The 18,028-nt window shown below is 40.9% G+C and overlaps 1 protein-coding gene and 1 long non-coding RNA gene across 7 annotated transcripts in view; one reads left to right on the top strand and one right to left on the bottom strand.

Annotated features, from left to right (window-relative positions):
* The window catches only part of Pxb (putative Hedgehog signaling attenuator pxb), a 499,142-nt gene that overhangs the window by 10,165 nt on the left and 470,949 nt on the right, over positions 1-18,028 (bottom strand). For all 6 annotated transcript variants that reach the window (XM_083034387.1, XM_083034389.1, XM_083034388.1 and 3 more), the window contains 2 exons: positions 15,992-16,220; positions 4,116-4,227 (listed from right to left, as the gene is read on the bottom strand). In XM_083034387.1, coding sequence (XP_082890513.1) covers positions 4,116-4,227; positions 15,992-16,220 — 341 coding nt within the window. The remainder of the gene's footprint in view (positions 1-4,115; positions 4,228-15,991; positions 16,221-18,028) is intronic.
* Positions 1-18,028, top strand: part of LOC145934113 (uncharacterized) — a 36,363-nt gene that overhangs the window by 11,651 nt on the left and 6,684 nt on the right. The window contains exons 2-3 of the long non-coding RNA XR_014424993.1: positions 714-936; positions 1,030-1,071. This is a non-coding gene — a long non-coding RNA (uncharacterized LOC145934113). The remainder of the gene's footprint in view (positions 1-713; positions 937-1,029; positions 1,072-18,028) is intronic.

The raw sequence follows: 18,028 nt of genomic DNA, 5'->3' as shown, positions 1-18,028 counted from the left end.
CAACAATAGCTTGAGCTGTGTTCCGATCAAATATATTTATATACATACAAATAACCGTACACGACAATCGTTTATTATAACTCAATTTTCAAATATAGGTCAATACTGTCCATGAATGTATGAAATGTAATATCTTTTATTTTTGTGAAATAATTTTCAGTCTTTGAAGTTGCAAAATGATTTTTTTTAAAACCAGAACAACACAAACGCGCGCCATTCTTCGATTTTTATGTTGAAAAAAATTATATTAAAAAAAAAACAATATAAAGTTTATTTAAATTTGATTAATATTTTTTCACAGAAATTAGCTGATTAAAGCATTAATTTGCTAACTAAATTTTAAATTAATAATATGTTATAAAAATTAAAATAGTAATATGTTGTAAATAATATAAGGTTATAATACCTTATTTTCGATTAATATTTTTTGACAGAAATCAGCTAATAAGATAACTGTCAAAAATATTAATCGAGTTTAAAGTATTATAACACACTATTTAAATCATATTATTATTTTAATTTTTGTAACATATTATTTTAAAAATTAATTAGCAAATTAACGCTTTAATCAGCTGATTTCTGTCAAAAATATTAATAAAACGAAAATTTGCTAATTAAATATTCTAGCTTACATATTTATATTTATATTGTGTATGTTATAATGCGAAATAATAAAATTATTTTAATATATGTATGTATTTTATTTGTTACAGGTAGCATTGCGATACACAGTGCGATTCACGCGTCGTGTCGGGAGTGCCGTGTAAAGTGTCGCGCGTCGGGAGTGCCGTGTAAAGTTTCGCGTGTCAAGAGTGCTACGTAAAGTGTCGGACAATCGTAATTATTCGTCTTTTCGCGAGTGTCGTGAGTGCTACCATAGACCAAGAGGAGGAGGAGGCCCGGGGAAGCATCGGGCAACAGCGGGGCAACTGTGAGGTATGCAAAATAGAAATATTTTTTCTAAACTGCATTTATAAAATATTCGACATACACATATGTATATTCATAATTTAAATATTTTGTTTTCAGATCAATGTGCTGTGTACTACAACTGCGCTATTGTACGTAACGGTGAGTGAGAAATTGTTTATAACATTTCTATAGCGGTATAATGGGGGTGTATATAATATGTTGAAAATATTAAAATAGTAACATGTTTTAAATAATATGTTATAATATTTTATTCGCGATTAATATTATTTGACAAAAATCAGCTGATAATTGTCAAAAATATTAATCGAATTTAAAATATTATAACATCCCTTTCTAAAGAAGGCATGTTAAGTCGATTCTAGCAAGTATTGTTGCATTTTTTCCGCGATGCTGATTGACTGTTTCGATTCGCATTGTGCGTTATATTCGTAGCATCGAGAGGCTGTCATCGCGAGGGTTAGTAATTTAATAGTTTGTTCAAAATAAAATTAAATAAAATAATGTTTTAAATAATATGTTATACTTTAAACTCGATTAATATTTTTGATAGTTATCTACTGATTTCTGTCAAAAAATATTAATCGCGGATAAAGTATTAAAACATATTAATATTACTTATAAAATATTATTATTTAAATTATAATAATATGTTGTAAATAATATGTTATAATACTTTATCCGCGATTAATATTTTTTGACAGAAATCAGCTGATAACTGTCAAAAATATTAATCGAGTTTAAAGTATTATAACATATTATTTAAAATATATTATTTTATTTTATTTTGAACAAACTGTCAAACTGCTAACCCTCGCGATGCTACAAATATAACGTACAATGTGAAACAGCCAATTAGCATCGCGGAAAAGAGACAGCAATACTTGCAAGAATCGACTGAACATGCCTTTTTTTAGAAAAGATACACACACATTTTTATCATGTATTATATTATATAATTACTCTTATATAATATAATTATATACAAGAGAAAAAATATTATATGTATTCTTGTATTTTTAAAAATTATTTTGTCATTTCAAAGACTGTAAATTATACATGATGGAAAAAATATAGCTTTAAAATAATTTCTCCGAGAATTATTCTGTCAGGACTAGAGAATTTCATTTGACACACAAGTTCAATTTGATCAATTCCGTGAACGCGCGGGTTATCCTCTCCTCGTCGACGTGATCGTCGAGCGAATCCGAACGATCCGTTGAATTCCCTAGCGTTTTTGCAAGCCCGCGAGGGACAGGACCACCCCCTTCGAGATCGATGTTCTCCCTCGTCTCGAAACTGGAGAACGACGACGCATACATAGCGTATATATACACACGCGGGCCGGGCTCGTGGTTACGACTAATGCACGCGGTGCAGCATGTATATTCGATTACCGGGTCCTCGTCAAACGTCGAAAGCCTCATCACCATACTAATTAGCCGTTCAACTAATGGGAAGTATAAGTCAGAGGTCGTGTCACGCTTATCTCCCTTCGGTAAAATACACGACGGCACAGAAGAGCGGGATCACTACGGGGAGAGAAAGAGAGGAGAGAGAAAGATAGATAGATAGATAGATAGATAAATAGATAGAGAGAGAAAGAAAGAAGAAATGATTGTGACGAGATTATGAAAGAGAAACAGGCGAGAAGACACAATGTAAAATTGCATTTATCAAAATCTTGTTTCTTGAAACGAGTTCAGACTGATTATACATTTACAATATAATAGATCTTCGAGAGAGTTGAATTAGCTTTGTTGTTCAGCGTGTATTTTTTTTTAATCGCAGATTGTATGTTTTACAAATTTAAGAATCTTATGGATTCTTGAATTCGTAGATTCTCGAGCATATATTTCTAGAAGCTACTTAGATATCTGTTCCTATAAATTTTTAATGAACGCTTGAAGAAGTCCTTCAAGTCCGTAGATTTGATTCCACAATTCATAGATAGAAATTTATATTCATAAATTTTTTCTCTCACCGTGACTTTTCTATAATTTAAAGACTTATATATCCGAATCGTGAAAGAGTCCGTGTTTTCTCGTCCGCAAACATTCTTACTCATTTTTTGTTCTACAAAAATCTAGATTCTTTTGTAATCTTATGAGATTCGTAATGTCACCATAAATCCTCCCTTCTTTCTTTTTCGCACATTTTCAATACCGCGCAAAGTCATTGAACCACGCGAATCTTACATTCGTAAAGTGTACTTTTGCGACACGCAGATTTTCACTTGGAATGCCCTTAAAAAGTTCCATCGATTCTTTTTGCCCCGTAAATCTCCCGTACCGTAGATCTTTCCGTAAATCGCGACATGCACGAATCTGCCGGATTATTCTGATAAATGCAGTCTCGCAGTACCAGGATAGGAGAGAAAAAGGGAAGGAAGCAACGTGGAAGTCTCGCAAGCGCGCGTTAGTCGGCGGGATTCAACACAGCCGTATGTTAATCGTGTGTTAAGCCAACCGACAGACGGACACACCGTGTTGAAAACTTTCTCGTATACTCGTGTGCCATACCTATGCGTTTTTCCCGCGGGCATATTCGATCCCGAGGATACCTTCCTTGCGTCTTCAGAGGCGAGTCTCATCTAAAAGGAGAGTGCGTGATTTGCGTCTGCATGTGAACGTCGTTTTACAACGCGTCGCCGAGAAGACGACGGGGATATCTCGACGATCTCGGAAGGATTTTTTCTTTTTTTATCTATGACAATTTCCCGGCTGACCGAATAGACTAGCCTATCTTAAGATTAAGCTAAGACGATAATTTTTTTTTTTTTTTTTTTTTTGTTTGCGCTGAAGATTAATTTATATTTTTACTTATTTCCTCTTTTTATTCTTCAGCGATAATCACATTATCTTGCTAAAGATTATCTACCGAAGGAATCTTGAGTAAAGATATATCCTATTTTTCTCAGTTTTTGACGAATATTCTGCAAAAATAACGTACGTGGAAAAAAAGAAAAAGACTGCATATTTTCAAAGTCGCGTCCAATTCAAGTTATTTTTTTTCTCTGAAATTAAATCTTTTAATGAAATATTTCTAACTCTTCCCTTTTTCCACCGTCCCATTGTTGTTCTCGAGATTCTCCAGTGCGATGTTCTCCGTAAAAAGACCGCGGCACGTAAAAGGAGACGCTTGAGCGAAGCCGTCCAAAGTAAACATCGATTATCGGCACTTACCGTTGCTGAGCTCCTCGTAGACAGGATTATAGAGGTCCTGCGATGTGTAAGGATCAGGACCGGGGCTGCTGCAGACGAACACCCCTCTCCCGCCCTCCTTCACGTCCAACATCTGCCGTGATAAGAATAATGTCAGTTAGAAAAAGAGGAATAACACGCGACGCGCAAAAAAAAAAGAGAGAAAGTATATGTATATATATTTTTTTTATAAAATATATCACATTATTAAACGTGATGTATATGGCGTATATTTGTTACTTATACTTACACACAAAATAGTACGAAAGGCGCGAAATAAATGTTATCGCAAATTATTAGAAAGCGATCGATCATCGGACACTGTACAGTTTTTTAGCACCGTGAGTTATTGAAAATTGAAGAGATACGCCGCAATGAATTTTACGTTCGATAAAATCTCAATTCTACCGCGATGTTATAAATTATGCACCGTTTGAGAATTAAGACCGCCGCCATTTCCCTCGCTTTGCGAATTTGAAGGATAATTAGTCGCGAGAGTTGTGACTAAAAATAGGTCAGCTCGTTACAAACGAGCCCGGGTTTCGCGTTGCTACGCGTTGTTTTACGAGGCTCTTTAGGAACGGCGACTTGTTTACGACAGCATTGGAAAACAATTAGCGAATAAAGGAAAGGGGTGCGGGGTAGCGAGATCGCGGAGGAGGGGAACAGAGGGTGGGATGGTGAGAAGAAACTCAGAAGGTGAGATGGCGACTGGCACGAGTTTCCAGCTAGAAACCTTAACACTCTTTCGGCTTTGTGTTTTCCGACCGACGATTAACGTTCCTACTGCCTTATTCCTCCCTCCTCTTCTCTAACACCCGACCAAGGGGCCCATGAACTCTCACCCTTCTTATCACGAGTTGGGATTTCAACCCCGAAAACGCTGACTCGGTCAACGGAAGACGAGGGTGTCGAAAGTTAATCCCTAAATTGGCAGGGAATTTATACATCATGGCGGAATAATAAGAAACAATCTCACCGCGAGATTCGGCCCGACGATTAGTCTTGTTTCCGTTGGCGTTTCTTGTTTGACAGGTCGGACGATTAATTTTCGCGCGTCAATCACTCGATTAGATGGAATGTTAAATGTCTCGCGACGAAGTCTGTACTTGTTACGTCAAGATCGAGTTGTCCGCATTTGTTTTTCTCGTTGAGACACAGGAGTATCGATAATTATTTTATCTCTTTAACAAACACACACACACGTACGTCAAGAGGACTAAAGCGATCGGAAAATTTTTCTCTCCTCGTCGCAGGACACCTGTGTAGAGTCAATCGAAACGCTCGATTGACGGCAGGGAGGGACGAAGGGCGAATAACCGATACACGACATAATTGCGGACGCGGATGGTTTAATCCCTTCACCTCGAGTTAGCTCATCCTCGCAACAGCTCGTATGTCGTCGTCATCGTCGTAAGTGGGTTTCCCGTCTCCGTTACGGCATCGGTGTCCCGATGGTTTGCAAGGCGAATTTGCCACGGGCTTTGCTCTTCGATTCGACCGGAGTATCGCGTTAACGGACGCAAATGGCGCGCTGCGATCCCCAATCTATCTCGCTCTATCACTCTCACTCGTGGGAGGATCCATAACGTTCTATGATCCCGCCGGGATGCCATTCACACATATATATATACGCACACATGACGATTGAAATTCCGCTCTAATTTCGGAGAACTCAATTTCTCGCGCGATAGATATCGAGTATATATCTCTCGAATGTCAAAAAATGGATTTCGTTTTATTTCATTATTTCAGATATTTTACTCCTAAAGATTTAGTTATGAAGATACGTAATATCGAGAAAATTGAAAAAAATTGTACGGTTTACCGGAGGAGGAAAAATCGATCGAAATGTCCAATTTTGATTATGCAGTATCTTAAAAGATCAAACGTTCTCGTTCAAATGTGTGTCCTTCTATCGACACGTCCGAGATTTAACACGAGTTTTCCCGATATAATCCCTGAGATATCTTTATCCGGCGGAAACTTTTCCACCCACACGTGTGACCGAGAGATATCGCGATTGCGAATGTTAATTTAGAACGTTTCCTCCTTCGCGGGAAATATTTTTATTTCCTCGCGCGAATTGTAATACAAATCTCGCGTAAAACGGGATGATCGTGTGACGTAAATTCGACGTGCCGCGACCTCGTCGTGCGGGGGTTGAAATATCGCTGATAGAGCGTGTGGGAGTATCGGGTCCACGTCGCGCGTGGTTGTACGTCTCTATATCTAAAATTATATCTCCCGAATTGAGTCGCTTCCTGCCTCTCCTCGGGTGGAGGATGAATAAATGGATCCGATCGCCGGATGTATCGGTTATATAGATCGCGTGTCTATTTTCCCTATTCTCGTGATTCGTCGTGTAATCGCGGTGAATATGGCGAAAGATCTCTCTCTCTCTTTCTCTCTCTATTTTTTTTGCACGCGAAATGTACAATTGATAGAAGTGTGGGTCGAAAGGTCGAATGTCGACTTTATAAAAGATTGAAAACAAAAACCAACAAATGCATCCTGTTCGAATGCATCGAGTTGCGTTCAGTTTACGAGGCCAATCGATTGTGTTTTATTGTGCGCAGAAATAATCACGCGGCGCGAAACATGTTTCATATTTGATATCGCGCGATCATGAATGAGGTATTATTTCCCGCGCTATCGGTTAGCAACAATATTATGTTTTGTAAAAATCGTGGGACGCTATCGAATGACGAAACCATTAAAATATCCTTGATTAAAATATCTTTGATTTGTCGATCCGTTGCAGATTCATTATTCTTACGCGTCCAGAGAGATATCGAAAGTAACTAATATATTACATTAAAGTTTTCAGATATATAATATATAATAAAATTAAAATGTCAAAGAGAGATATTCCAAATATTCATTTATACGTTCATCTAAGCATCGAAATATATTTTCTAAACTCGCGCAAAAGAATTTTAACTACCTTTATTAAATCTTTGAAATTTCTGTTCTCGATTTTCGAGACGCGCGATTTTCAATCGCGCCTGTAACTCTCGAGTATATACGGAATATCTGCGATCCGGTCTGCTATCTGCGGATGCAATCGAGTGCTCGTAAGACTCACGAGTGCACAAATTGCCGGAATCGAGTTAACCGCTCGTTGATTCCGCGCGGGGGAAAGGAGAAAGGGGGCAGAGGCGGCGACTGCAAAGGAAACCGACCGGATTTCTCGCATCCCCCATTGAACTTCCCGGTGCTATCGTCCACCGGAAAAAAGAATCCCTCGTTTCTCCCCCTTCGGATTCGACCGATAGCGAATGCCGGCGGTCTTGAAAGCGCACAGGGGTTTATTATCGTGTTTAGTCTGCGGAAGCCGTCATCGTGGCATCTGCGATTTTTCGAACGTTTAGCCCACTTGATCCTTATATCTCCTAATCCCCATTTAACATACATTTTTAACGCTCTAAACGCGGTTATCCGATTCCGAAGAAGCGCTTTGTTAATTGTTACGGTAGATTTTTTAAATATTTGTCTGTAAAAGTAAATATTGTGATATTAGATGACATGATTCCCCAAAAACCGAAAGTTATAATTGTAATATCTAATTTTCTGATATGATATCATTGCAAGAATATAATTATATTCTTATATTTTCTATATGTATACTTAACATATGAGAGAAAGAAAGAAAATTTGGATACAGAATTTAAATACTTTAAGGAAAAAGAAAGATCGGAAGAGTATTTTTTTATTTTCTCGAATTGTATTTTTAATAATGAATTTTTACTTAATTTAGAATAGTTAAATGCGTTTGATGATATCGAACTTTTAATGTTCCGTTAAAATTTTTTCTGTAATTCTGATTAAACTGTTGAAATTTTCATCATATAGAACCAAGACACAATTCTCTTTTCAACTTGCACCAGTGACAAGATAATTTTTACTTAAACGTCTCTTCTATATAACCCTAGTTCGTCCACGAGAAATAGAGTTGGGAGACTCTTGAAAGTCGAATTACGAGTTCGCCAAGTCGCGTGTCCAACCTTCGACCTTTCGGAATTGAGTTAGGTACCATTAGCGCAAGCACGAGATAGAACGAAGGCGGAACTGGGTTCTCTGAATCGAACTTCCGTTCATACCTCATCTAAACGGTGCAAATGGCAGGACTTCTCCTGTAAGCGAATAACGAAATTCGTTTCACGTTGATTGACAGACTAAATAAGCAAAGTTGGAATTGTCGTGTATCACATTTAATCATACTAAGCTGACCTTTCTTTAACTTTTAACAGACAAACTTTCTCCCTATATATTTTTCACGTTTGTATATATACACCCTTTTAAGGCTCCTGGCTCCTTGTCGACCATGTCGAAATCGTGACGTCAGAGGCGAGAAAACACACGCTAAAATTTCTTAAATGCCATTTCGAAATAAAAAAATATTTCGATGAAACAGCACTTCAGATGGCTTTAGCACACTCTTAAAAAACCCCAAAAACTATCCTTTCCCCTTTATAATCAATCAACAGCTGTAAAATGTAATATTATGAAGCCCAGTCCGTCGGGTCTTTGCACATGCGCAGTCATTCCGCATGTCAAAGTCTGATATCTCGATCATTTTACAGATGTTGATTGATTATAAAGGGAAAAGGATAGTTTTCGGGGTTTTTTAAGAGTGTGCTAAAACCATCTGAAGTGCTGTTTAATCGAAATATCTTTTCATTAAAAAATGGCATCTAAGAATTTTCAGCGTGTGCTTTCTCGCCTCTGACGTCACAATCCAATATGGCCGCGGTGAGCACCCAGGAGCCTTAAATATTCCGTTCTTTTTTTGCGTTCTTCTTATTCAATTTTAATATTAAATATTTTATTTTTTTTGATTTCATTTTAAAATATTCGCGATAAAGAGGTGGAGGAGGTGAAGGGGTAGGAGAATAATTTTGCATTTACCAAGAACAGAAGGTTCCTGCCTTCGTAAGAGCGCTAGCGCATTTTTAGACGAGTTATGAGAGTTGGCAAAGTTCCACACGCGTTCGGAGAATTTTCAATCTTCCGGCTGAGAAGCTCGATATTCGGCCGGTTTCACTCGGACTTGATTATCCTAATGATTTTACGGTACCCGACGCGAGTTTCACTTGGCCGAAGAGGCGAAACGCGACCGACTTTTCCTTCTTCTTCCCTGCTCTTTCCTCCATCGGTATTAAAATTCTATGTCTGTTATGCTCGCGGGGGCCTTTGAAAAGTTGATCGTTTTAATGACCCCGTGGCCCCCGCAGGCGGCGAGCATCTCGCTAAACTTAGATCTTCTCTTGGACGTCGGGCGACAGTGCATACTTAAAGCATCTTAGCTGACATGAGAGGAAAGGAAGAGGAGAGGGAAGAAAATGACAGAGGGTCCCCCTCGTCCATCCAACTAACTGCAAAAGTTCGCGACATAAATAAATAAGAAATCCAGGACCTTTCTGAATTAATTTCGATCGATTGAAAAATTCGTGGATTCGAGTCTCTCTCTTTCGCGGGTTTGAGAATATTTGGAAATAGCGATGTATTAAAAGCGAGAGAGATCGATTTACGATTCGCGACAGTTTATAGCATCTCTCTAATTAGGAAATGATAATTTTACATTTGTGATTTTCGTCAAGTGAAACATTGAGAGAGAAAGAGAGGGAGCGCAATCTTATCCTTCTCTACGACATTTGAATGAATAAACTCATCTGTTTCTATAGTATCTAATGTTTCTTGGGGTATTACTTGGCGTATCTCTAAATTTAAGTGACAATCACCGACACGCGCTGCAGCGTCCTACATATATTCCGGATAATATCGAGTTCGTGTGTGTGTATGTATGTGTGATCGCGCGACATATACGCCGACATGTCGTGACTGTATCGCGTTACTGTAACCCGCTAATTGTTAGTTACTGCGCCAATTGCATTAGGTCCTAAGCCCAGGGTGGCCGACTACCTTCTGCCCTCCCTCTCACCCCGCCCATCTGCCCCATCGTTATTATGTCGCTACTGCTTTGCAGATACACTCTTCGAGCTAACGATACGACGCGCGTAATCGAGACCCGACAACAGGTGGATGTTAGATCGATAGACTTCCGCTAGCGAATTGACCGTCCACCGGGTTTATCCGGTGCGGAGCTGCGAGATTTATGACGGGTAAAAAGAACCCGCGGACGAAATAATTACGGTTTGGTCGCGTCGTCGAATAAAAAGTCCCACCCCTCGCCGTCACGATTTTTTAACTCCGTAATATATTTTCGTAATCAAATCGATCCCTACATCGCGGCTGTGCAATTGCCTTATCACGCGTGTAACTTCGATAACCCGGTTGTGCCCCGCGTTGTATTTAAACTGCAAGGGAAACATGAAAAATTCGTTATCCTTTTATCGAGTTTTTTCTGATGAATTTTCTGATTGACGGATATTCAACGTTGGATCGAAGAATTAAATCGGGGGACAGAGAAAATAAAATCTTAACAAGTTTATCCGAAAACTAAATTGATTGCAGCTAAAATTAAACATGTTCAAAAAACGTTTCCTTCGTCTCTTCTTACCTTGGTTAGAAGAATTTGCAACTTTGACAAATTATAAAAAGATAGAATGATGTAACTAATTTATGTATTTAATATTAAAAATATAGAGCAATAATTTTAACAGATTTTATAAGATTAAAAAATTAATATTATATGAAATATATAAATCGACATATTTTCTCTCTCTATACTTTTATGCAGAAATAACTGGACACATGTTCGAAGCTGAATCATTTAAAGAACAAACGAGCGTTTCGAAATTGATGGCGTATGCATATGTGTGATTTCAATGGACGGTTTAATAATGTTCAAATATTTGAGTTTTACTTGACCTCGTTCCACGCGCTCGTTGACGTGAAGACGTCAGCGAAAAGTACATTATTAAAAAAAAGAAAAACCTCTTTTGAGGAAACGCGAGGTGAAGGATGGTCCGTAAATCGGCGACACATTATTATAGGGATTTTCCGGTCACCGAATTCTTTTGATTCGCTGACATTCAAATATTTAAGCTTGATTCGACTTCGTGTTCGCGAATCGACAAACTGTCATGCTCGTAGCAGAAAAAGATCGTGTGCAGAGAAAAGCTCTTGTGGCGAATAAAAATGAGAGTGCTAAATAAAAATGCAGTCTAAATTGACACGTGACTGCTGAGATCGATCGATTACATTAGAGAGCCAAGAGAAACTTTAAAAATAAAAGTTTTAATTACATTAATTTCATCACATCGGGATATCGCCTCGCGCATCAGTAGAATAGAATCAGATATCAATCTTTGGTTGAAACGCGGCAAAGTCTTATTCAATCTTTTTTTATTCAGAATTTCTAACGAAAATTCATCGTACCATTATTCAGCGAGAGAAAACACTTTTTACTTTTCTTCCATTCTTATTTCCACGATGAAATGCAGATCTTGAGGAATATACGTACCGTGCCACTTCTCGCAGATTCTTTTATGTGCGAATGTATACAGCCTTTTTTTTTTTAAATCCCCAGATTTATGATTGCACTATAGTGATTTCTGCTGTACCAGTTAAGAATCGAAGTAAAAGTTATCTCGCGTCAGAAATCAAAGAGAGAGAGAGAGAGAGAGAGAGAGAGAGAGAGAGAGAGGGGGGGGGGACAAAATTATTCGGAATTGACTATTCTCTCGACTCCATCCGATAGTTTCGTTTTATCTCGGCGATGACGTAGAAAGGCGAAACATTTCGAAGCCCTTTGACACCGAAGAGAAATCGCGAATGCCGCAGAAACGGATTGGGAGAGTGCGAAGCCCTTTCTCGAACCCTTTCACGGGACGAGAATCAAAATCGGAGCACGAGCTATACTATTCGGCGCTTCTTTTGTTCATTCGTCTTTTCCAAGATCGTAGGTCGCTTTTCTCTCGCGCCGCTCAAATATTTATGTCTCTTGTTCGTTCGTTTCGGCAAAATCAACGAATCGAAATCGGCGATGCGTGGTTATCAAGATTTTCGGGCGCCGACCTCGATCTCGCTGCACGTAGTAACAGTCACTGCTGGCTCCGTCCAGGAACGAAAAGAGAACACGAGGCGCGTATCTATCTCCCCCCAACCCTTCCCCTTCGCCAACCCTTCGGCAATTAAATTACACGGGCCTGGTCTACGGAGAGAAAACAGAAGAGGAAGAAGAAGAAGAAGAAGAAGAAGAAGAGGCGGGGGATCTTCGCGCCGCTGGATATTTGCTCGGCTCCATTTGCGAAATTAGAGATCTATTCGTCCACGCGGGAGAGATGGCAATCGCTCCTGGGGAGCAAAGGTGACGCGGCACAATGGTGACGCGTCAATCTCTCACCCCCTTCTGCCTCCACTGTACTTCCCCCTGCTTTTCTCTTTCCAGAGGAGCCGCCCTTTATTCCCTCTTTTTAACCTCCCGCGCGTTTCTTCCTCCGCGAACCTCCGCGGGCCCTTACTCTCTTTCCCATCTCTTTCGCCATTTGTGTTTGCGAGGATTCATCACCGAAAAAGGCGACTCGCTGGTCGCGCCGATTCTGCCGTTGGCGGAACCGTGGTCCATTAAATTTGTCTCTCTTTCTCTCTTTCTCTTTCTCTCTCACTCTCTGTAAATAAAACAATTCTAGAGCAAAGATGATCCTTCGTTTACGGAAAATTATTATGCAATTTGCGGAGAAAATCGTGCAACCAGCGAGCGAGCGAGCGAATGAATAAGTTTATATTTCTCATTTGGGAAAAGTTTGAACACAGAAGTGGTTATTCCGTGTCCACGTGTCATTGTATCGGGAGACGATTTTTGTGATACGCGAAAGAGAGAACTCGGCGTTTTTTTGCCTTTTCTCTCTTGGTCGCGCGTAAGCTTGGTTCCGCGATATACTCATTCCGTGACACTTTGCTTAGAGTAAAATCCGCGTGATTTCGCGTGCGCAAACGTGAACGGGATGCGAGGGACGGGACAGGATTGTGGACCGGGTCAATAACCACTCCTCGTCAAATTTTTCAGCAAAGTAATTTTATTTCTCTCAAACCTCTCCTCTCCCATCCTCCCTCTCTTTCTCTTCCATTAACTCAAGATATACACAGGACCGTCGTGTTTCGCCCTTCGCCTCGTCGAATTCGCGACTTTTTATTCACAGGACACCGGTGCCGACCGTTCGGCGAGGCGGTAATTAACGGTAATAAATAACGGTAATAATGCTAATCATGATAATAATAATAATAATAATAATAGTGTAATGATAATCGTTATAATAGCAATTAAGACGACAATGATAATAGCGGTGTCCACAGTCGCACAATTATAATGACAGTTTAGCTAATTTACAAATCGAAAAATCAGATTCTTTCCTCACGACTTCTCCGCGCAAAGTATGTGTCCCTCCTCTTTCTCTCCATCTCTTTCTTTATATTTATCTATATATATTAGATCCTGTCGATCGCGTTTCTCTGGTAGGTGTGCTATTTACAAAATTCACGGGTCTAATCTCTAATCTATTTACAACCATAGAGTGCGCCCGGCTGCCGTGCCCGCACAACCGACGAATAAGGCCCCTCTCTCTCTCTCTGTTTTTATTTTCCTAACTTTTTTCCCCCCAGCGTCACCGCGCGCTTCTCCTATTTTTCTTCTTTCTCGCACGTCTCTCGCACTCTTTCGATTTGTTAGTTTGTGGAGATTGCACGGGCACGGCTCCGAAGTAACAAAATAAATACTGACTAGCCCGCCCTGGCGCCTTCTGCGTCGACGATGACGGCGGCGAACGAACGGAAGCTTGCGTGACTCGAACATTTCATTGATAAATTAATGGTAAATTAATTTTTTTTCTCTTTCTTTGTATATCGAATCGAACAAGGGGCTCGAGAAACTATTATACGCGGATTGTTTGCTCTGCGAGAGATTAGGTGCATCTAGAACGGCTGCTTATTTCTACTGTTACGTGTAAAATAATGTAATTTTTTTTCTTGCAGAAGTAAGCATTCGAATAACTGTTAATTCGAATATTTCTGCATTTTTTTCTGGCATTCGGATTACAAGATGCTTTTTTTTTTTAGCAATTATCTTCATATATAGTTTAGATAAGAGGTAAATTGATTTTTTCTTAGTTTAAGCATAGTGCGTGTACAAAGTTGCCTTCTCTCTAACTACATTTCTTCTAGAAACGTGAAAAAACTAGCTACAGTCTTCTCAAGGTGCAAAAGCATCGTGTGATCTGAATTGTTCAGAATTTTCCCGACATAAGTTTCAATCGATAAATCTTTTACGATAAATCTTTAATAAATCACTAAATTAGTCATCGTTCAGGAAACGTAAATCGTTTGCACTTTTAGTCACATTATTCTATAGTTTTGTGAACATGATAAAAACAAATTTAGATGCATCGTTTAATTTGCGCAAACACTGACTAATTTTTTAAATCGCAATTTATTAAAGCTACTCCACAATTACAGTCGGGACGCTACAAATATCGAATTGAAGCTCTTATATATGAATTAATAAATTGAACATTAAATCAAGACATAGCACTCTCTTGCAGAGAAAACAGAAATCGAATCACGAAGCACACACAGCCTTAGTGTCAATGTCAATGTGGAATACCTTGTGTTCCGTCTCTCCGTCCGCTCGCCGAAATCCGCCGGAAGGGCGCCAGATAACCTTACGACGATAGCCTTAGACGGGACACAGCTGCGACGTCGTCCCTTTTCTACGTCGCGACGTCACGTCACGTCACGTCACATCGCATTGCGTCGCGTCACGGCACAGGGAGATACTAGCTCTCGGTAATCGAATGTCGCTCGGTCGACCTTGACGCGATACTCGCGAGATATGTTGAAGCTACCGGTTCTCTCCAAAGGGTAGGGGAACGCGCGTCTCCCACGGGGGATATCCGAGGGTACGTATACGTCCTCTACGCCGCGACGAGACTGTCGGCCGACGGCCAGGACGGCGCGTGTCACGTGTCTTGCACGCGCAGATAGACGTCCTGCTCCGGTTGGCTGAGGAGGTGGTGTATCTGCTGCATGGTGCAGAGCGGACAGACCTCCTCCTCGGTGCCGTCGGCGACGAGCCTCCTGGCGGCGCCGGGCGCTTTTCTGCCATTATAGTCGATGATATACGAGTAGCCGTCCGAGTCGACCGAGCTCGATCTCGCGGTCGTGGATCTTAATAACCGTATGCCGGGGGGATTCGCGGTCTCGGGGGGGCGACCGCCGTATCTCGCGGCCTCCAAATCCGAATCTTTGAAATCTATATAGGAATAACCCTCTGAGTCCACCGAGGGTCGTCTACGAGTTGTCTCTCGGATCGCAAGCTTCGTCGGCGCCGCTGATCCGCCGATAGGACTCGCCGGTGTCCGAGCGGGAGAGACGCGCGGTCGGTGAGTGGGAGTGATGGGGATACCGGAATCGCGGGGTCTCGCGGGGACCCGTACGTCGGCCGGATAACCGTCGAGGTCCCGACACGACGGAAACTCGTCGCGACAGATCGCCGTGGGCGCGGATGAAGGGGGAGGCGAGAGGGGTCGCTGACTCGTGATCAAGGCGTTCTGCGTGGCCAGCAGCAGGTGGCTGTCTCGCAGGAGATTGCTCTCGTTTCGCAGCAAAAGCGGACTGTCGTTGCCCGGGGCAAATCGGGGTCCGGCGGACGACTGAGCGGTGGCAGCGATCGACAGGGGGACCCCCTGCGACTTGGCCAGGAGGACGCGCGGTGTCCGGTAGCCGCCCAGGACCGCCCGCGACGGCTTGTCCTGGACCCGGAGTATCGACCTGGGATCGCGGTAGTCGAGATAGTCGAGATGATGCGGCTGCGGCGGTCTCGTTTCCCTGCGTGCAGGTAGCAGCGGTGGTTCGCGTGATGGCGGGGGGGCCCGCGGTTGGCCCTCGTGATTTCGTACCTCGATCGTCGGCGTCTGGCCGTGACCCGCCGGCAGGTGGTTGTGCAGCTGCGAGTGCGACATCGCGTGATCCGGTAGATCCTCGTAAAGAACGGCGCCGCCGCCGCCGCCGCCGATGCTGGGGCCCGAATGCGGCTGCCCGTCTGGCAACACGCGGCCCCGCCCGGCGACCGCCGCCGCGCCCGCTGCGCTCTTGCACGGCAGCAGGTTTTGCACTTTCCGCTTGTGCCTGTAACAGAAAAAGGGGCGATATTTTTAGACACGATGAGTGTACAAATTCGAAAAGTTTCGATTCATAGCATCTATCTCTCTCCGTAATGGTTTAATCAAATTGCGCACTATACATGTTTTAGGAATAAAAAACAATTTGTATCTTTTCATAAAAAAAAAATTATTTTTTCTCGAGGCTATATGCATCAGGTATTCTCTTGCTTCGACAGTTGCAGAGATTCGGACACTTGCAACATCGGAAGTTAAATTCGGTCATTTGGTACAATTCTATACGTCGTATCTGGTTTCATTCGAAACACCATCTCGGAAAGCTCATAGCGAATTCCTCAAGTTGGACGAGCGTTGGATGTTGATATTCTACTTTGCTCTCATCTCCTATATTCCCCCCTCTCATTTCCTCTCCTCTCGTCCTAGCCGCCGACCAGTCCCCGTCGACACACCAGATTAGTTGGGAGCTCGTTGCAATTGTTTGTACAGGCGGGTGCTTTGCTGTGGGCGCACTCGAGAGCTTTCCTCGGTGTAAACTTTAATGAATTGAGCACTGCGTTTCCCTATCAGCGTCGTTTTACGTATATATGGGGTATTCCGCAATCCCGTTGTGCTTTCTGTCGATTTATTATATTCTTTGATCATTGCGCGATCGATATTTTTTATCAACGAAATTATCGAGTAGGCAATCATCGAGTTAGGCAATTAGCGGAAGAATTTACGAAAGAATTAGCGAAAAAAATTCTCTCGATTTTTTAGGTTTTCAGGAATGTTAATAGATAATAATTTCGACAGAAATTTAGTCGTCGCTGTATTCGATATTAATGAGCAAGAAATATTCGATGATTCTGAGACACCCGATATAACGGTGGCTCTTCGCTGCATTCATCATCTCCAACGCGAATTAACATATGCTCGACGAGCGCGCATAATAACGCGGTCGTGATTACTACTTGGTCTATATCCGCGCGATTGTACAAATATACGTATGTAATATGTACATAAATTGGCTCATCCTCTCACTTTGAATTAGCATTGCATCTTGCACGGAATGCGGACGATTTAATTTTGAATTGCACTGATCTAATATTGGACAGACACGTTTACATCGTTAAATCATGTTATAAATCATTCAGTGTAGAAAGATTGTTCATTTTGTGTGAAGAGAGAATAGTTGGAGAAAAATCTATTTTAAGATTCCATTAAACACGTTTTTCAACTTTCTGCGAAAAATTAGCCTTCCGCATTTAATTCTGAAATTTTTAAAAGTGGACATAAAGGTACGATTTAATAATTCTTTAATAAAATGATAAAAATTTTCATTTTATATTATTAATTTGGGAAAATATAAATTAAGTTACACAAATATTGAATAAATAATGTTCATATTAAATAGTTGATGTTCTTTAACGTTGGTTTTCTAAAGAAATGAGATACCCCATTTATTATTGATTTAAGAAAATCGATTCAACATTTAAAAACCTCGGAAAAGGCAAATATATATATAATAAATATAATATAACTATTAAAATGAGAGGCTCTAGTAATAAATAATATACTAAAAGAGGGCTAATTGAGAGCCAAGCGTGGTAATTAGTACGCTGATGTGTTCTATTAAAATAATTTTATTTGTTGTACGTTTCGGTCCTCATTTTTGAACCATCTTCAGCATGTGAGTAAAATCTAAACAAAGTTCTAGACAATACAGTGGCCCATCGCGACCAAAATCCGCATCTTATTCCAGTAAGAAGAGATCGAACATCTCCACTTACTAAGCACATGTACCGAAGGGAGTACTCTGCGTTGATACCACTGCTT

The sequence above is a fragment of the Prenolepis imparis genome, unplaced genomic scaffold (assembly GCF_030444845.1).
Source record: "Prenolepis imparis isolate NDT839.2.m4 unplaced genomic scaffold, iyPreImpa1.0 SCAF_3, whole genome shotgun sequence".
NCBI classification, from domain to species: Eukaryota; Metazoa; Arthropoda; class Insecta; order Hymenoptera; family Formicidae; genus Prenolepis; species Prenolepis imparis.
Note: the sequence above shows the minus strand (reverse complement) of the source record. Positions and strands in the feature narration are given on the sequence as shown.